At 40.8% G+C, this 14,375-nt stretch overlaps 1 protein-coding gene across 7 annotated transcripts; it reads left to right on the forward strand.

Annotated features, from left to right (window-relative positions):
* Nucleotides 1-894: 894 nt before the first annotated feature.
* Nucleotides 895-10,299, forward strand: LOC121980581 (BTB/POZ domain-containing protein At1g67900-like). 7 transcript variants are annotated; one of them, XM_042532680.1, is made up of 10 exons: nucleotides 895-1,151; nucleotides 4,883-4,954; nucleotides 5,059-5,140; nucleotides 5,237-5,368; nucleotides 5,723-5,801; nucleotides 5,892-6,363; nucleotides 7,083-8,037; nucleotides 8,132-8,201; nucleotides 8,295-9,440; nucleotides 9,535-10,299. In XM_042532680.1, the coding sequence occupies exons 7-10, from the start codon at nucleotides 7,979-7,981 to the stop codon at nucleotides 10,057-10,059; spliced, it is 1,800 nt and encodes a 599-aa protein (XP_042388614.1). In that variant the 5' UTR covers nucleotides 895-1,151; nucleotides 4,883-4,954; nucleotides 5,059-5,140; nucleotides 5,237-5,368; nucleotides 5,723-5,801; nucleotides 5,892-6,363; nucleotides 7,083-7,978; the 3' UTR covers nucleotides 10,060-10,299. The 7 variants fall into 7 exon arrangements, with proteins under 7 accessions (XP_042388614.1, XP_042388612.1, XP_042388616.1 ...); XM_042532678.1 differs by lacking the exons at nucleotides 4,883-4,954; nucleotides 5,059-5,140 and having other exon boundaries at nucleotides 5,892-6,030; nucleotides 6,124-6,363; nucleotides 7,083-7,231; nucleotides 7,957-8,037; XM_042532682.1 differs by lacking the exons at nucleotides 4,883-4,954; nucleotides 5,059-5,140 and having other exon boundaries at nucleotides 7,083-7,392; nucleotides 7,957-8,037.
* Nucleotides 10,300-14,375: the final 4,076 nt, after the last annotated feature.

Raw genomic sequence — 14,375 nt, forward strand, 5'->3', positions numbered from 1 at the left:
GTTGAAGCAGAATCTATAGGCGATCAATAAGAGTATCACATTTTTAACTTTCCATCTCATCAGACTTTCGGACAGGATTAAATATTTTAGTCTTAGAATAAAAAAATATATTAGAAATATGCAAACACAAACGAAATTGTAAACGGTATATAAAACCAAATGTAACTGAATATTATGCAAAGAATTAATTGAAGTGAAGTCTTTTAAAGCTTAAACCAAAACAAATTTAAATTACTCAATTGAAGAAGTAATTAAGCTATAACTTAAGAATAAATCAAATTAAAGTAATTTTTTATCAAAATTTTTCTATACTCCAACTATCTTATATAAGAGCGCAGATCTCGTGGATCATTTTTTATAATCCAGGAAATGTGTTACTCATATTTGTGGTCAGATTGTGACCGTAATTCGATCGTAAATTATTGCGATTTCTTCCTGGATTCATCGTCCCCATCAAATTATAGTTTTTGTTCGGAGCGGGCGGTCAGAAGTCATCCGAAGTTCTCCAGTGATGGATAAGTGGTCAGGTTACTAGACGCCGAGCGAGGGTGTCTTCTAGGCGGCCTCTGGACGCCCGCTCCAAACAAAAACTCTAACTTGATAGGGACAATGAACCCAAAAAGGGATCGTAATAATTTACGATCGGATCACAATTATGATCCGATCGTAAATATAAGTGGTACATCCCTTGGACTTGTGGTCCAAGAGATCTGCCTCCTTAAATAATACATATCCTTCTAAATAAATTGATTTATCAGTTCTTTATAAATTTATTTTAAAAATCAAAAATTAAGTTTGTGAGATTGAAAACTTAAGACGTTATACTAATTATTTCAAAATTTAAAAAGATTATTCCTTTTTTAAGAAATAAGAAAAACAGTAAAAAACAACAGCAACAATGCCTTCGTAACGCTGTTTCCCCTTCCCTTCGCCCTTCTACTCGCCGAGGAGCATAATCACAAGTTTGCCGGCGACGGAGACCATCGGACATGGGGTTTTTTTCGGCGTTGGGACTCTTCGAAGCAGGAGGAACGGAGGCGAAGAGTGAGGTAGATATTCATGAAGCAGCACAAGGGATCGTGATCATGGTGCTGGATAAGCCGTCCTCTTCCTCCAGATCCAATGCTGTAAACTCACTCACTACGCAGCAGGTCAGAATCTTCTCCTTTGATTATTTTCGACGAATTACAATTTTTCTTTTTACAAAATTTTCATCTTTTTTATTGTCTGGTTGTATTTATTGAAATTGGTTAGAAAATCCACGTTATAGAAAACTCGCAGATTATATTCATAAAACTTCACTATCAGGACATATGATAGGATTAATTCCAATTTGTTGATTTATGCAAGAACCCTGTTACTGGGTGAATGAGGATGACAAACAAATTCACCGATGTGTTGCTTTAGTTTTTATTGCGCCAGAACTCTATTACTGCTGGAACTCAGTTTTTATACCAATGCCTGTTTAAATTGCCTCCATGGGAACAGGGGGCTTTTGCCGAGTCGGAGTAACGTAGGTCCGAGGAGTCTTTTGTTCAAATTGCGAACTAAAATGATCTGAAAATGATCATGAGGGTGATTTTTGAGAAAATTTCCTTGATTGACATTTTGAGGTGAAGATGGCTTGATTACTTCTCCAGAGCCTCCATTGAGAATTGCTATGTTCTTCTTAGATCAAATAGGCTAGTTTTAGGTCGTCAAGGAGTTTAAAATCCCCTTGATATGAGGATGGTCTGATAACTACTCTCGGGTTTGAATTGAGGATGAGAGTTGGTCTTCTTATATAAATGGACTGGAAATTGTCTGAAAACACTTGCATGGACATTTTAGATTTGACTTTAACAGTTTCTTCCATTAGAAAGCATCATAGGGCCTTCTTTGCTAGCTCATGGGTTCTAGTGGACACAGGAATTTGCTCAAGTTCACTATAGACTTTTATATTTGGGGAATCAAACAATTATACAGAAACTTACACATTCTATTATAAAAAAAAATAAGAAGGAACATGTACTTTTCTTTGTCCTACAATCGTAAACCTTAGACCAAAAAAGACTTGGTTAGCAACAATAAAACAAGATAAAATTTATTTAAATATAGATGATGATATAATAGGAGATAGAGTTCAATGGCGTAAAAAAATTCATACAGCCGACCCCACCTAGTGGGAAAAGGCTTGGTTGTTGTTGTTGTTGTTGTATACAATCGTAAACCTTCCTATTCCTGAATGAGAAGACACGAGTAGAAAGTACTGGTGGAGATGAAAGCGTAGGTGAGATGTAAAGGGCTTGGATGGTTAGAGAGGTTTTTCTAGGTGATGTTAACTTTTAGGAATAAAAACGCTGGATATCGGGTTTGTGGTAGGATAACAAGGTGGGATGACAGATTTCTTGGTTGACCCAGTCCAGTTATAGTTTTACTGGGTGAATGAGGAAGACAAACAAATTCACCGATGTGTTGTTTTAGTTTTTATTACGCCAGAACTCTATTACTGCTGGAACTCAGTTTTTATACCAATGCCTGTTTCAATTGTCTCCATGGGAACAGGGGGCTTTTGCCGAGTCGGAGTAACGTAGGTCCGAGGAGTCTTTTGTTCAAATTGCGAACTAAAATGATCTGAAAATGATCATGAGGGAGATTTTTGAGAAAATTTCCTTGATTGACATTTTGAGGTGAAGATGGCTTGATTACTTCTCCAGAGCCTCCATTGAGAATTGCTATGTTCTTCTTAGATCAAATAGGCTAGTTTTAGGTCGTCAAGGAGTTTAAAATCCCCTTGATATGAGGATGGTCTGATAACTACTCTCGGGTTTGAATTGAGGATGAGAGTTGGTCTTCTTATATAAATGGACTGGAAATTGTCTGAAAACTCTTGCATGGACATTTTAGATCTGAATTTAACAGTTTCTTCCATTAGAAAGCATCATAGGGCCTTCTTTGCTAGCTCATGGGTTCTAATGGACACAAGAATTTTCTCAAGTTCACTATAAACTTTTATATTTGGGGAATCAAACAATTATACAGAAACTTACACATTCTATTATAAAAAAAAAATAAGAAGAAACATGTACTTTTCTTTGTCCTACAATCGTAAACCTTAGACCAAAAAAGACTTGGTTAACAACAATAAAACAAGATAAAATTTATTTAAATATAGATGATGATATAATAGGAGATAGAGCTCAATGGCGTAAAAGGATTCATACAGCCGACCTCACCTAGTGGGAAAAGGCTTGGTTGTTGTTGTTGTTGTTGTGTACAATCGTAAACCTTCGTATTCCTGAATGAGAAGACACGAGTAGTAAGTACTGGTGGAGATGAAAGCGTAGGTGAGATGTAAAGGGCTTGGATGGTTAGAGAGGTTTTTCTAGGTGATGTTAACTTTTAGGAATAAAAAGGCTGGATATCGGGTTTGTGGTAGGATAACAAGGTGGGATTACAGATTTCTTGGTTGATCCAGTCCAGTTATAGAAGGGGAAGTAACTTAAAGCTACAGTAGTAAAAATGGAAGACTTCCATTTGGCTTGATGGGTATAGCAGAGATATCATCCTCACAGGTGTGCTATTTAAGCAAAACCAAAGTGTGGAGTGCAGTTTGGAAATAGAAAATCTTCCTAGAAACTAAAATGGTACCTCATGATCCACATGTATATATTGGACACTCCAAATGCTTTTAAGTGTATCTATGTAATATTTTCAATAAAAAAAATGCAATGCTGGGGTTAATTTTATCTCCTAATTTAGTTGACTGATGTTGGACTACAAAGCAAAAGCTGCATTTGATAGCCTGAAGGCAGGAAGTGATGATATCAAAGCTATACAAAGTGAGATCAACCTGAACAATATTCAAAGCTGATGGATTATTTGCCTGTGGCAAAGTTTATCAAGAAGTGGAATCTTTAAGGATAGCAATTTGACTTCTAAATTATCTGTAGTTTTCAAACGATTTGCTGCTTAACCTTAAATTCTAGTAGTTGACTAACTAATAGAATGATCTTATACCTCAGTAAAGAATAAATCAATTAAGTTGATGATTGATATCCCCAATAATCCAAGTTGTTAGTCAAAGAATAACTTGGGCAGAATGTAATGTTTAGCAAAACATTAGTTGAGTATGTTTCAATTTCGTAATAAATTAAACAAAAGGTCAGATATGATTCCTGCTTCAGTTTAGTATGTACTTCATTTTTCATTTCAGTGTTGTCCTCGAACATCCGTCCATTTCTGGTTCACTTTATTTTGGGCATGTGCCATGAAATTTATTTGGTGGTGAGCCTATGCAATAAAATAAATGGTCAAAATTAATGCATGAAGTTTCTCCATTTTATTCTGGTAAAGTATTAAAATTGAAAATTCAGCACTGAAACAGATGTCAAAACAAGTCAATCATCTTTTTTTTTTCTTCTCAGCAAAGGGATTATATGTTGGACACAGTTAGTTTGGTCACTATGCAATAAAGAACTTGCCAAGTGCATTATAGTTTTGTTGTTGACAATCTTTGACTAATTCATGTCTGAAAGTTTTACCAGTCTTGCTTTTCATCAATATGGTATTGTTGTATCCACAATGTTGTAGCATCACTACATAAAAAAATAAAATAACAAAAGTGCACCACCCAAATTAGTGCTTAGTATAAAACTGATGCGTATCAGTCTGCATGACTACAATGCTTCATTTGTTGAAATGCTTCCAGTAGGGTACAGACACAAAATAAAAGTTTCAGAACACTATACTAGTAGGTCATCTTCGCCAGATGTACAACTAAAGGGCATTTTAGGAGAAATCAAAGTGGAGATGATCACAACATGAATTTCCTAATTTTGCCGATGACGTATTCAGAAATATTTTTTTTGTATCTTATTGAGAGAATTTTTCACTCTTGTAGACCACACTTTAGTTCATGCCAATGGATGGTTCTAAATGAGCATATCTGCGTAACAGCATAAGGCACTGCGAGGTACACATGCAGAATCTAGAGTTCAAACCAAAGCACATTCTGTCTATTTCTAGGTCCAAATGTCTCTAAACAATTAATAGATCATTCATCTAACTTTTATAAAGTTTCTTCATGAGCCCACAACTCATTAGGTGGAACTAAATTAGGTTGAAACTTTCTCAACTGAAGAAGCAAGAAGAACACAAGGTTCCTATCTTGCCTATAATTTTGAAACTCTTTGAATGAATAGCAATCATAATTTACACAGACGATTCAGTGTTTCTGCATTGTTTGAACTTGCAGTTCTGGAGGAACCACCACAGTCTGCTCAATTTTGCTAGTAGACACATAAATGTCTATATTGCTAGCTACAAGTGTTGAATGCTGGTTTGTGAAGATTTAGCACGATATCATTGTACCGTCAACATTCTTCTTGTATGTGCCTATTTTTTTTTTATTTTTTATTTTAAAACTTCTTTCAATGTATAAGATAATGTTGATAGCTGTTATGGTTGCATGATTTATGTTCAGTGTAATAAAGGTTATAATTCTTGATATCTTGGAGGATTTCATTAGGTTTTAATTTTAAAAAGTCACAACAGACAGGTGATATTCTATCTTTTCCATTTTTCTTTTTAATAATTGCTCAAAACTAAACAACTATTAAAGATTATTGAAATATAGCAAAGTATAAAAATTTAAACGACTTAGACAATATTAAACTTTTTCAATAATTTTAAAATGAGATTTAAAATCCAGACTTGAGATCTTAACGATAGATTGGTGCAGGAGTCCTTTGGTTCAAAAGTCCTTCGCTTGGTCCAAATATTTGCATGGCTGGTTGTTAATGGAAAAACTAACACAAAAGGTTTGTTGAAAAGGAAAGGAATGAGACACTTGAATTCTAAATGTATCTTCTATCATGTTTATGATGTAACTACCGTCATTTGGTTTTCAGCTGTGTTTTTGCCATGCAAGGATGAACTAAAATGTTATTAGCATGCTGTTTGGATAGCTATGCTTTTGATCTATGTGCTGCTTGAGAGTAGATTGAAGATTCTTGCAATAGACACATAACCGAAGCTGCTAAACACGAGGTGCAGGTTTAGGCCTGCCTATTTGTGATTTGGACTGCTACAAATGATGCTACTTTTTGGTCAAAAGCTTCATCAGTTTTAAACTTGTTGCAGCATTGGGAGTACCTGCTGATGGAACTTTCGTCCCATTAAGTGAAAACAACATCATTACTCTGCCATTTTGAAAAGCTCTTTTGAATTTATTTCTTTCTCTTTTGTAATTTCTGTTAAAAGGCTTCTCTAGCTCAGGTGCTGCTAAGAAGGAACAAATATAGAGATGTTTTCGGAAGTGATCCACTGACGGATAATAAGCTGTGGATTAGGAGTCCGAGACTGCTAAATCACGTTAAACCAGTATACTCTACTTTTCGTTTTGTTTTGTTTATTGTGTGTGTGTTTTTTTTTTAATTTCTGCCGAATTAATTTTCTATAGAACACTAACATTGCAGCTCAATATGTCAACTCTCTCGTCAGCTGCCCATCAACTCTTTTACAAGTTCTCTTCATGGTCATGATCATTATTGGCTGCTGGAGTGCTTGTTTTTGTTCTTTATCATTTCTGTTCCATCTGCTTGGTTTAGATTAGTTTGGAAGTGTTGCGTTTCACTTTAGTTTTTCTTAAGGTTGTTTCTCCTGCTTAGTAGCTGTTGTAGGCGCTATTGTAACTACTGTAGTATTTTTGGCTTGTCTGGGGTGTTCTACTACCTGGGTTAGCCAAGCAATCTGCGTTGCCTCTTTCTATTAGTACAGACCGAAGTTAACTGTGGTTCACTTTAATTTGTTTAGTTTGAAAACAATACAATAATAATAATGGCAACCGAAGGAGGTGTGTGTGAATCAGACTCCTTTTTCTACCCAACTGAATCATCAGGAAAAGTCTTGTCGGAATTCTTGAAGACAAATTAGTCCTGCGGGCAGCCATGTGTGAAAACCATGAATTATTCCAGTTTATTATTGTTTCTAAGATCAGTCATGAAATTCATACATGTGAATTGAATCCACCTTGCGTGTTCATAATTCCCTCTTATCATCCATCATTCACGAATGACATTTTTTTTCTCTTGAAATGACAGGTAATGACCTCAGTACTGGAAATGAACTCATCAACCTTTGTCTTCAGCTTCCAGCTCCTTGAGGCTTGCATGCATCTCCATCAACCTCTTGCTTCAGACCAGCGCACGTTTAGATTGCTAATTGCAACACAAGTTTCCAATGTGACACGGTACATGAAGACAAACCTTCATCATCCTCCATCCCCATGAAGCTAAGTTACACGAGTTTGAGACATAAGCACTAGTTCTGATATAATCTCATAAGCCAACACACACGAGAGAAGATATCCTTCCCTTAAAATATTGCCACAAGAACAGATGAGGTACGAAGGTACGATGCCTGCATAGAGAAAGGTTCATTGAACGAGTATTTATTTTATTTTAATCTCTTTGCTGGCAAATATGGGATATGGGGTCTGCTATTGTTCCTCTTCAAGTTGGCAGAAGGCGACGGTGTTCGTCCCAGCGCCCCCGTCAATTTATTTTAGAATCAATATATAGGACATAAATTATAGATAACTATTAGTTCTTGGAACAATGACTGACATATGAGGGAGACATTTATCTCAGCTATGCCAAGATTCAAATCCCAAATTTTAAATTATCAATAGTTTATGCGCTAGTCACTAGACCGTCCCGTCATTGTTGGTCTTCCGTTAACAGTATCTGATTTCTTTCTAAATCGAAGGGACAGGATCAGTTCATCTTTAGTGAGGTCTCTTCTTGAGAGGGCCAGTTATGACAAACATAGTTTGAGGATGATGTATAATATATATACAACCTTCTTGAGCATCCAAAACCAATTAAATTACTTATTCCTTCCAATAAAATCATCCAGACCCCAGCCAATACCTCAGCATTCCATTCTTTTCTAGTTCCTTGAATTCTGTCTCAGGTGATGCACTAAGCTTCCAAAAATGAGGTTCATGAAGCTTGGAGCCAGACCTGATACTTTTTTCACCGCAGAAGCTATCAGGTAGTCATTTTTTTGATCAGTTATTTGTTCATCATAGCTTCAGAAGCAATATTTCTAATTCTTTTGCTGCTTTCGGCCTCTTACTTAATTCCAGGTCTGTTTCTTCAGAGGTCTCCACTGACCTCCAAATCCAGGTGCAGAAAAACTTGTATCACCTGCACCAGGTAAATTGCACCGCAATTCGTTCGAGTTTGTGTCGATTTTTTACAGTTCTTGTTACCAGATTCTGTTTGGTGTTGATGTTTGAGATCATGCAGTTCCCCCTGCTGTCAAAATGCCTTCGCCTGCAAAAGCTCTACTCCGAGCTCAAGGACGCGGCCGATCCGGTCGTCATACACCTCCCGGACTTCCCCAGTGGCGCCGAGGCCTTCGAGCTCTGCGCCAAGTTCTGCTACGGCATCACCATCACCCTCAGCCCCCTTAACCTTGTGCCTGTCTGGTGCGCTGCGCACTACCTCTGCATGAGCGACGCAGCCGACCGCAGCAACCTACTCGGCAAACTCGACGTCTTCTTCAACTCCATTCTCCGGCGGTGGAAGGACACGTTGGTCACGCTGCAGAGCACGCGGAGGCACGCATCCTTGTGCGAGGAGGTCGGCATCACCAGTCGCTGCGTCGACTCCATCGCCTCCACCATCATTGCCAATTCTACTCTCCCCAGCACGTCGAGGAACCTGTGGGCAGACGACCTCAGCGAACTCGGCGTCGACCACTACTGGCGGATCATGGTGGCCGTGAAATCTGCCAGTATCGTCTCCGGCAAGCTTGTCGGCGAGGCATTGCAGGTCTATGCCGGCAGGTGGCTGCCAATGATGGCACAGAGCGACGACCATGAGACCACCATAAGGCCTACGCTGCTGATGGAGAAGATAGTGAGCTTGCTGCCTTCGGACAAAGGCTCTATTTCGTGCGGTTTCCTTCTCCAGCTTCTCAAAGCCGCCAACTTTCTCCATGCTTCTGCTTCAGTGAAGACGGAATTGGCCAGACGAATTGGATTACAATTGGAGGAAGCATCAGTTGACGATCTCTTGATTCCACCTGCATCAGATTCCGGCAACACATTATATGACGTGGATCTGGTGATGATCATGTTGGAGGAGTTTCTGCTTCAGTGGCAGAGCCCTGCAACTAGTCCACTGAGGGAGAAGCTTTGGTGCGAGAGGAGGAGGTCTCGGTCAACTGAGAACGTGGAGTTCGAGCTGCAGGAGAACAGCCGGCGGTCATCGTCGGCTTCCCATAGCTCCAAGCTGCGAGTGGCCAAGCTCATTGATGGCTATCTCCAAGAAATTGCCAGGGACAAGAACTTAACCATGGAGAAGCTAATTGCTGCTGCTGAAGCTGTCCCAGAATTTGCCAGGATCAACCATGATGATCTTTACGGAGTCATCGACATCTATCTCAGGGTAATGGTCACTAATATTTCTAGGTCAAACGATTCATTTTCTCAAAGATTTGCTCGAGTGATCCTCAAACTAGTCTTGGTTTTGCTTGGTGTAGTCACACCCAGAGCTTGACAAGAATTCAAGGAAGCAATTGTGTAGAATATTGGATTGCAAGAAGCTGTCAGTGGAGGCCTGCATGCATGCAGCACAGAATGAGCTACTTCCTCTCAGGGTAGTCGTGCAGGTACTGTTCTTCGAGCAATCGAGAGCTGCCATGTCAGGCTGCCAGGTGACTGAGTTACCCAGCAACATCCAAGCACTGCTGGCCAAGACCGGCACAAGAGATGAAGACAGGGAGTTACTGAAGCTTCACCACATTGGCACTGCTATTCCCTTGGAAGATGGTTGGAATGTCTCAAGATTGAAATGCCCTGCCGCCAAGCTCCAAACCCTCAAGATGAAGCTTGCTGAGGACGATAATGACATCGATGACGACCTAATTCCCCGCGAAGCTCTCTTGAGAACCACTTCTTTGCGGCTCAAGGCCTTTTGCTCACTTCCTAAGAAGCCCAAGAAAATCATCAGCAAATTGTTGGCTATGAACAGAAGTTCAAATGAGAAGCATCGATTAATCTCGTAAAGAAGTTTTCTTTGCAAAGGCAGAGGTGCTTCCAGTCTGTTTTATCACAATCCAAATGATAATATCTAGATTAATTAATTGTGAAATAGTTGAATAAAAGATAAGATTAGCCACCATTAAATGGAATTCGCTTTTACTGAAATCATTCCCATCATAATTGTCTTTGCCTGCACTACTTTTTTTTTGTTGTAGTTGTTTTTGCTTTTATAAAGTGTCTATAAAGTCTGCAAATTATCTTCACCTTTCCCTCAGCAGATGTTTCAATCATTTCCCTCTGTTTGCTAGACTACAAGTCATGCTAGAGATAAATGGCAATGTATTTTGAAGAAGTGTTTTTTTTAAAAGAAATCTGAATTTATAATACATGACTTTTAATGAAGGTTTAATATCCTCCTCCTTTAAATATGTTAACTTTGAAACTTCAAATGTCTAAGGCTGAATATCCTCCTTCACCTCCTGCCACCCTACCAATGCCGGCCGGCTATGTGCTTGCTGCCTGCTCATGAACTTACCGGCCGCCTGTGATCTTGCGGCTTGTTGGTAAGCCTCTCTGACTGCCTACAGATCCTGAGAGCTGGAAGTTTTCTTTCCGTTCTTGATAAGATACAGATTTTCTTTTATTTTCTCTCTTTCACATGAGAGGCAAGCTCAATGTTCTTCGGCAGTCTCCTCTTTGGCATCAAACATCATCTATTTTATGCCCCGTTCTCGGAGACAACTCAATTTTCTTAGCTTCAGACTCCAGTTCACCTTCTGAAACAGATCGATCAACTGACAAACAAAGGCATGCAAGTTGGTCCAGACACAACAATATGGGACATGCTAGCTAGGAAAAGTACTTGATGCTCCACATGCCCATGCATCACTTATTAACTGCACTAGAACAAGCAGCAGAGAATAAAAATAGCTGCAAAATTCAGAGCCGGAGAGATTCGTAGCGAAATGTTCCTTGTCTTCTTCTTCTTATGTCATGCTGCTATGCGTGGCAAAAATCCAGCCAATAAGTTCACAGGTGCTGGTCACATATGGGCACACCTTGCTGCAGGATTTATATTTGCTGAATTGTTGGATTTTCCTTTCAGTGTTTGCCACCAAGGGTACCAGTTTCAGCACAGTGTTCCCCACATACATGCACCATCTAAAGGCCATCCTCTTCAGTGGAGGAACATTAAAGAGCAAGAGCATATAACCTAAAATTATGATTTGACACCACAACCCACACCTCTTTTCCCTGCCTGAAATCTCACTTTGTTGATCATAAATGGCATCTATTTTTAACTCTTGGTTAGTGCTTATTTTACTGGTATCAAAAACCATACTGAAGAACGTAACCAAGTGATCTAGACATAATCTTGAGAGTTTAATGAGTAGCAAAGTACTGATCAAAGAAAAAATTTGCATGCACCACCAGTGTTCCCTGCCCACAAATAGCCAAACTGAATTGCTTATGGACCGAATTGAAAGATAAAACAGAATGTTCTGTAGTGATCTCCAACCATGAATATGCAGGCACTATAAAATAACAATTTGCATGCTGTTCTTGACCCAGCTTGTCCAGTGCTGCATGCATGCGTGATGCCGATCAGATATAGAAATACGATCCAAAATCCAACATTTGGTACAACTTCACCAAACCCAATTAATCAGAAACCATTACTCTTCTTCTAGTTTGATTTAATTAATGCGTCGCTAGAATGCAATCAGTGCGAGGCCCCATGCAAGAGATGCATGCTCCCTCCCAGCTACGTCCTGTCAAATACTGCAGCTAGTGAGGCCCCAACAAGCGTCGAGCAGTAGGCGTACTGGAACAAGGACATGTCAATGCGCCGACGCCATGCATATGGAACGCCACATGATGAGAGCGAGTGGGAAGCTGCAAGCGACAACCGTAGGCTGGTGGAGTTGGCATATCAGCGAACGGCAGCGTGCGCGCCGAGCGTGCGTGTGTCGGATGCCAGCGCGATGCGGATGGATCAGAGGAGATAGAGTTGGTACCGGCCACCGAGTGGGGTGTGAAATGCACGAGGAGGACCTGGCCTGCACAGCCGGAAGGATTCATGGCTTTTTCAATTACAGAAAAACAGATGGGAGCCTGCATGGTTTTATGTTGTTTTTTTCTATTGTAATTGTGTGGTTGCGCTAGTGCTTCACTGTCATGTCAGAATTTGATTGTGTTTTTTCGTTCATGATCAGACAAAAGCAAAATCAACATCATATGTTTTGTCCGAGTCGATTAGCTCTGATCAGATACAGGAGGTCTTGACATGCACCTTCAAGTTAAGAATGCAGATCACCTTCAAGTCTCTCATTGCCATCCATGGGCTTTGGATGACCGTGTTGTATTTTTATTCACGACATCTCTCTGGCAAGATCCAGAGGCAAAGTAAAGGTTAATTAGGAAAGCCATGGTTGTGGTGCTGAAGCTGAAGCAATAAAACGTGTGCCTTTCCAGCTGCATGCCTTCAGCATCAATCAGAGCAGACAATTGGACACAGTTCACATGCAACTGAACATGATGGCAATTGTCACCTAGAAATATTGAACTTGGCGTTGCATGAGCATGAGGCATCAGTGTCAAGTTGAAGGCTAGCTATTTCCATGCATGAGAACAGAGTTTGAGATAAAAGCATAGCTCCAAACTTTGAACACTGAAAAATTGGATAATTGTTAAGTATTCATCTGTTAGCTGTCTATTTAAATGCTTCTAATTAAAGTTTGTATTTTATTATTAAAATATCTATTGATCTCGTCTAGAAGCTGAGTCAGATGAAGGCGGTCCTTGTTGTGTGAAAAGTTGACGGAGAGTCGTCGAGATGTCCAATCAGCGAAGTACTCCCTGGAATGGTTCGCACGGGTGGCAAGAAACGATCAGGATGATGATGATATTGTTCTGCACACACGCAGACGAATCCACCGATCGTCAGAGACAAAAAACCAGAGAAAAAGTCTCCGGGTCAGACCCTCCGACGCTCAAGTCAGGTACTTGTTCCCCATAAATCGCAGAGAAAGGACGAAAAGTAAAAGACTGGTAAGAAATGACGAGTCAGCATTAGTGCGTAAGGGACAAAGCCTCTCTTTTTATACTGCAACTGAGGCTTCTGGAACCTGGCGAATGTCAGGGAATGTCGGATGTCAGGCTCTGTCTGGCGGTAGTCGACACGTGGCTTTCTCTTATAGGCTGGCGGAGGAACCAAGGGGAGTATGAGCCTCCCACCGTTAGAATATTCCCTGACATGTGATGATTGTTCTCTGACAGATGGTTACAATTCCTTGCAGACCTATTTGTCATGTAGTGTCTGGCCTCTTGACCCACCTTCGTCTGCGTCATTCGAAGCATGTACATCCCGACGATCTGCACGCTGGGTCTGATTCCCGACCCGCATCTGCTTATTGCTATCCAAGGCATGTACCTCCCGACCTGCACGCTGGGTCCGATTCCCGACCCGCATCTGCTTATTGCTATCCAAGGCATGTACGTCCCGACCTGCACGCTGGGTCTGATTCCCGACCCGCACGCTGGGTCTGATTCCCGACCCGCATCTGCTTATTGCTATCCAATGCATGTATGTCCCGACCTGCACGTTGGGTCTGATCCCCGACCCGCATCTGTTTATTGCTATCCAAGGCATGTACGTTCCGACCCGCACGCTGGGTCTGATTCCCGACCCGCATCTGCTTATTGCTATCCAAAGCATGTATGTCCCGACCTGCACGCTGGGTCTGATCCCCGACCCGCATCTGTTTATTGCTATCCAAGGCATTTACGTCTCGACTTGCACGCTGGGTCTGATTCCCGACTCGCCTTCTGCTTATTGCTATACAAGGCAAGTATGTCCCGACCTGCACGCTGGGTCTGATCCCCGACCCGCATCTGCTTATTACTATCCAAGGCATGTACGTCCCGACCTGCACCCTGGGTCTGATTCCCGACCCGCATCTGTTTATTGATATCCAAAGCATGTACGTCCCGACCTGCACGCTGGGTCTGATTCCCGACCCGCATCTGCTTATTGCTATCCAAGGCATGTACGTCCCGACCTGCACGTTGGGTCTGATCCCCGACCTGCATTTGTTTATTGCTATCCAAGGCATGTATGTCCCGACCTGTACGTTGGGTCTGATCCCCGACCCACATCTTCTTATTGCTATCAAAGGCATGTACATCCCGACCTGCACGCTGGGTCTGATCCCCGACACGCATCTGTTTATTGCTATCCAAGGCAAGTATGTTCCGACTATCAGGGCTGGATCTTATAATTCTATCTTTTGAATTTGACCACATAGGCTAGACTTTTGACCTCCCTGTCATTCATATT

This window comes from Zingiber officinale, chromosome 5A (assembly GCF_018446385.1).
Source record: "Zingiber officinale cultivar Zhangliang chromosome 5A, Zo_v1.1, whole genome shotgun sequence".
Classification (NCBI taxonomy): Eukaryota; Viridiplantae; Streptophyta; class Magnoliopsida; order Zingiberales; family Zingiberaceae; genus Zingiber; species Zingiber officinale.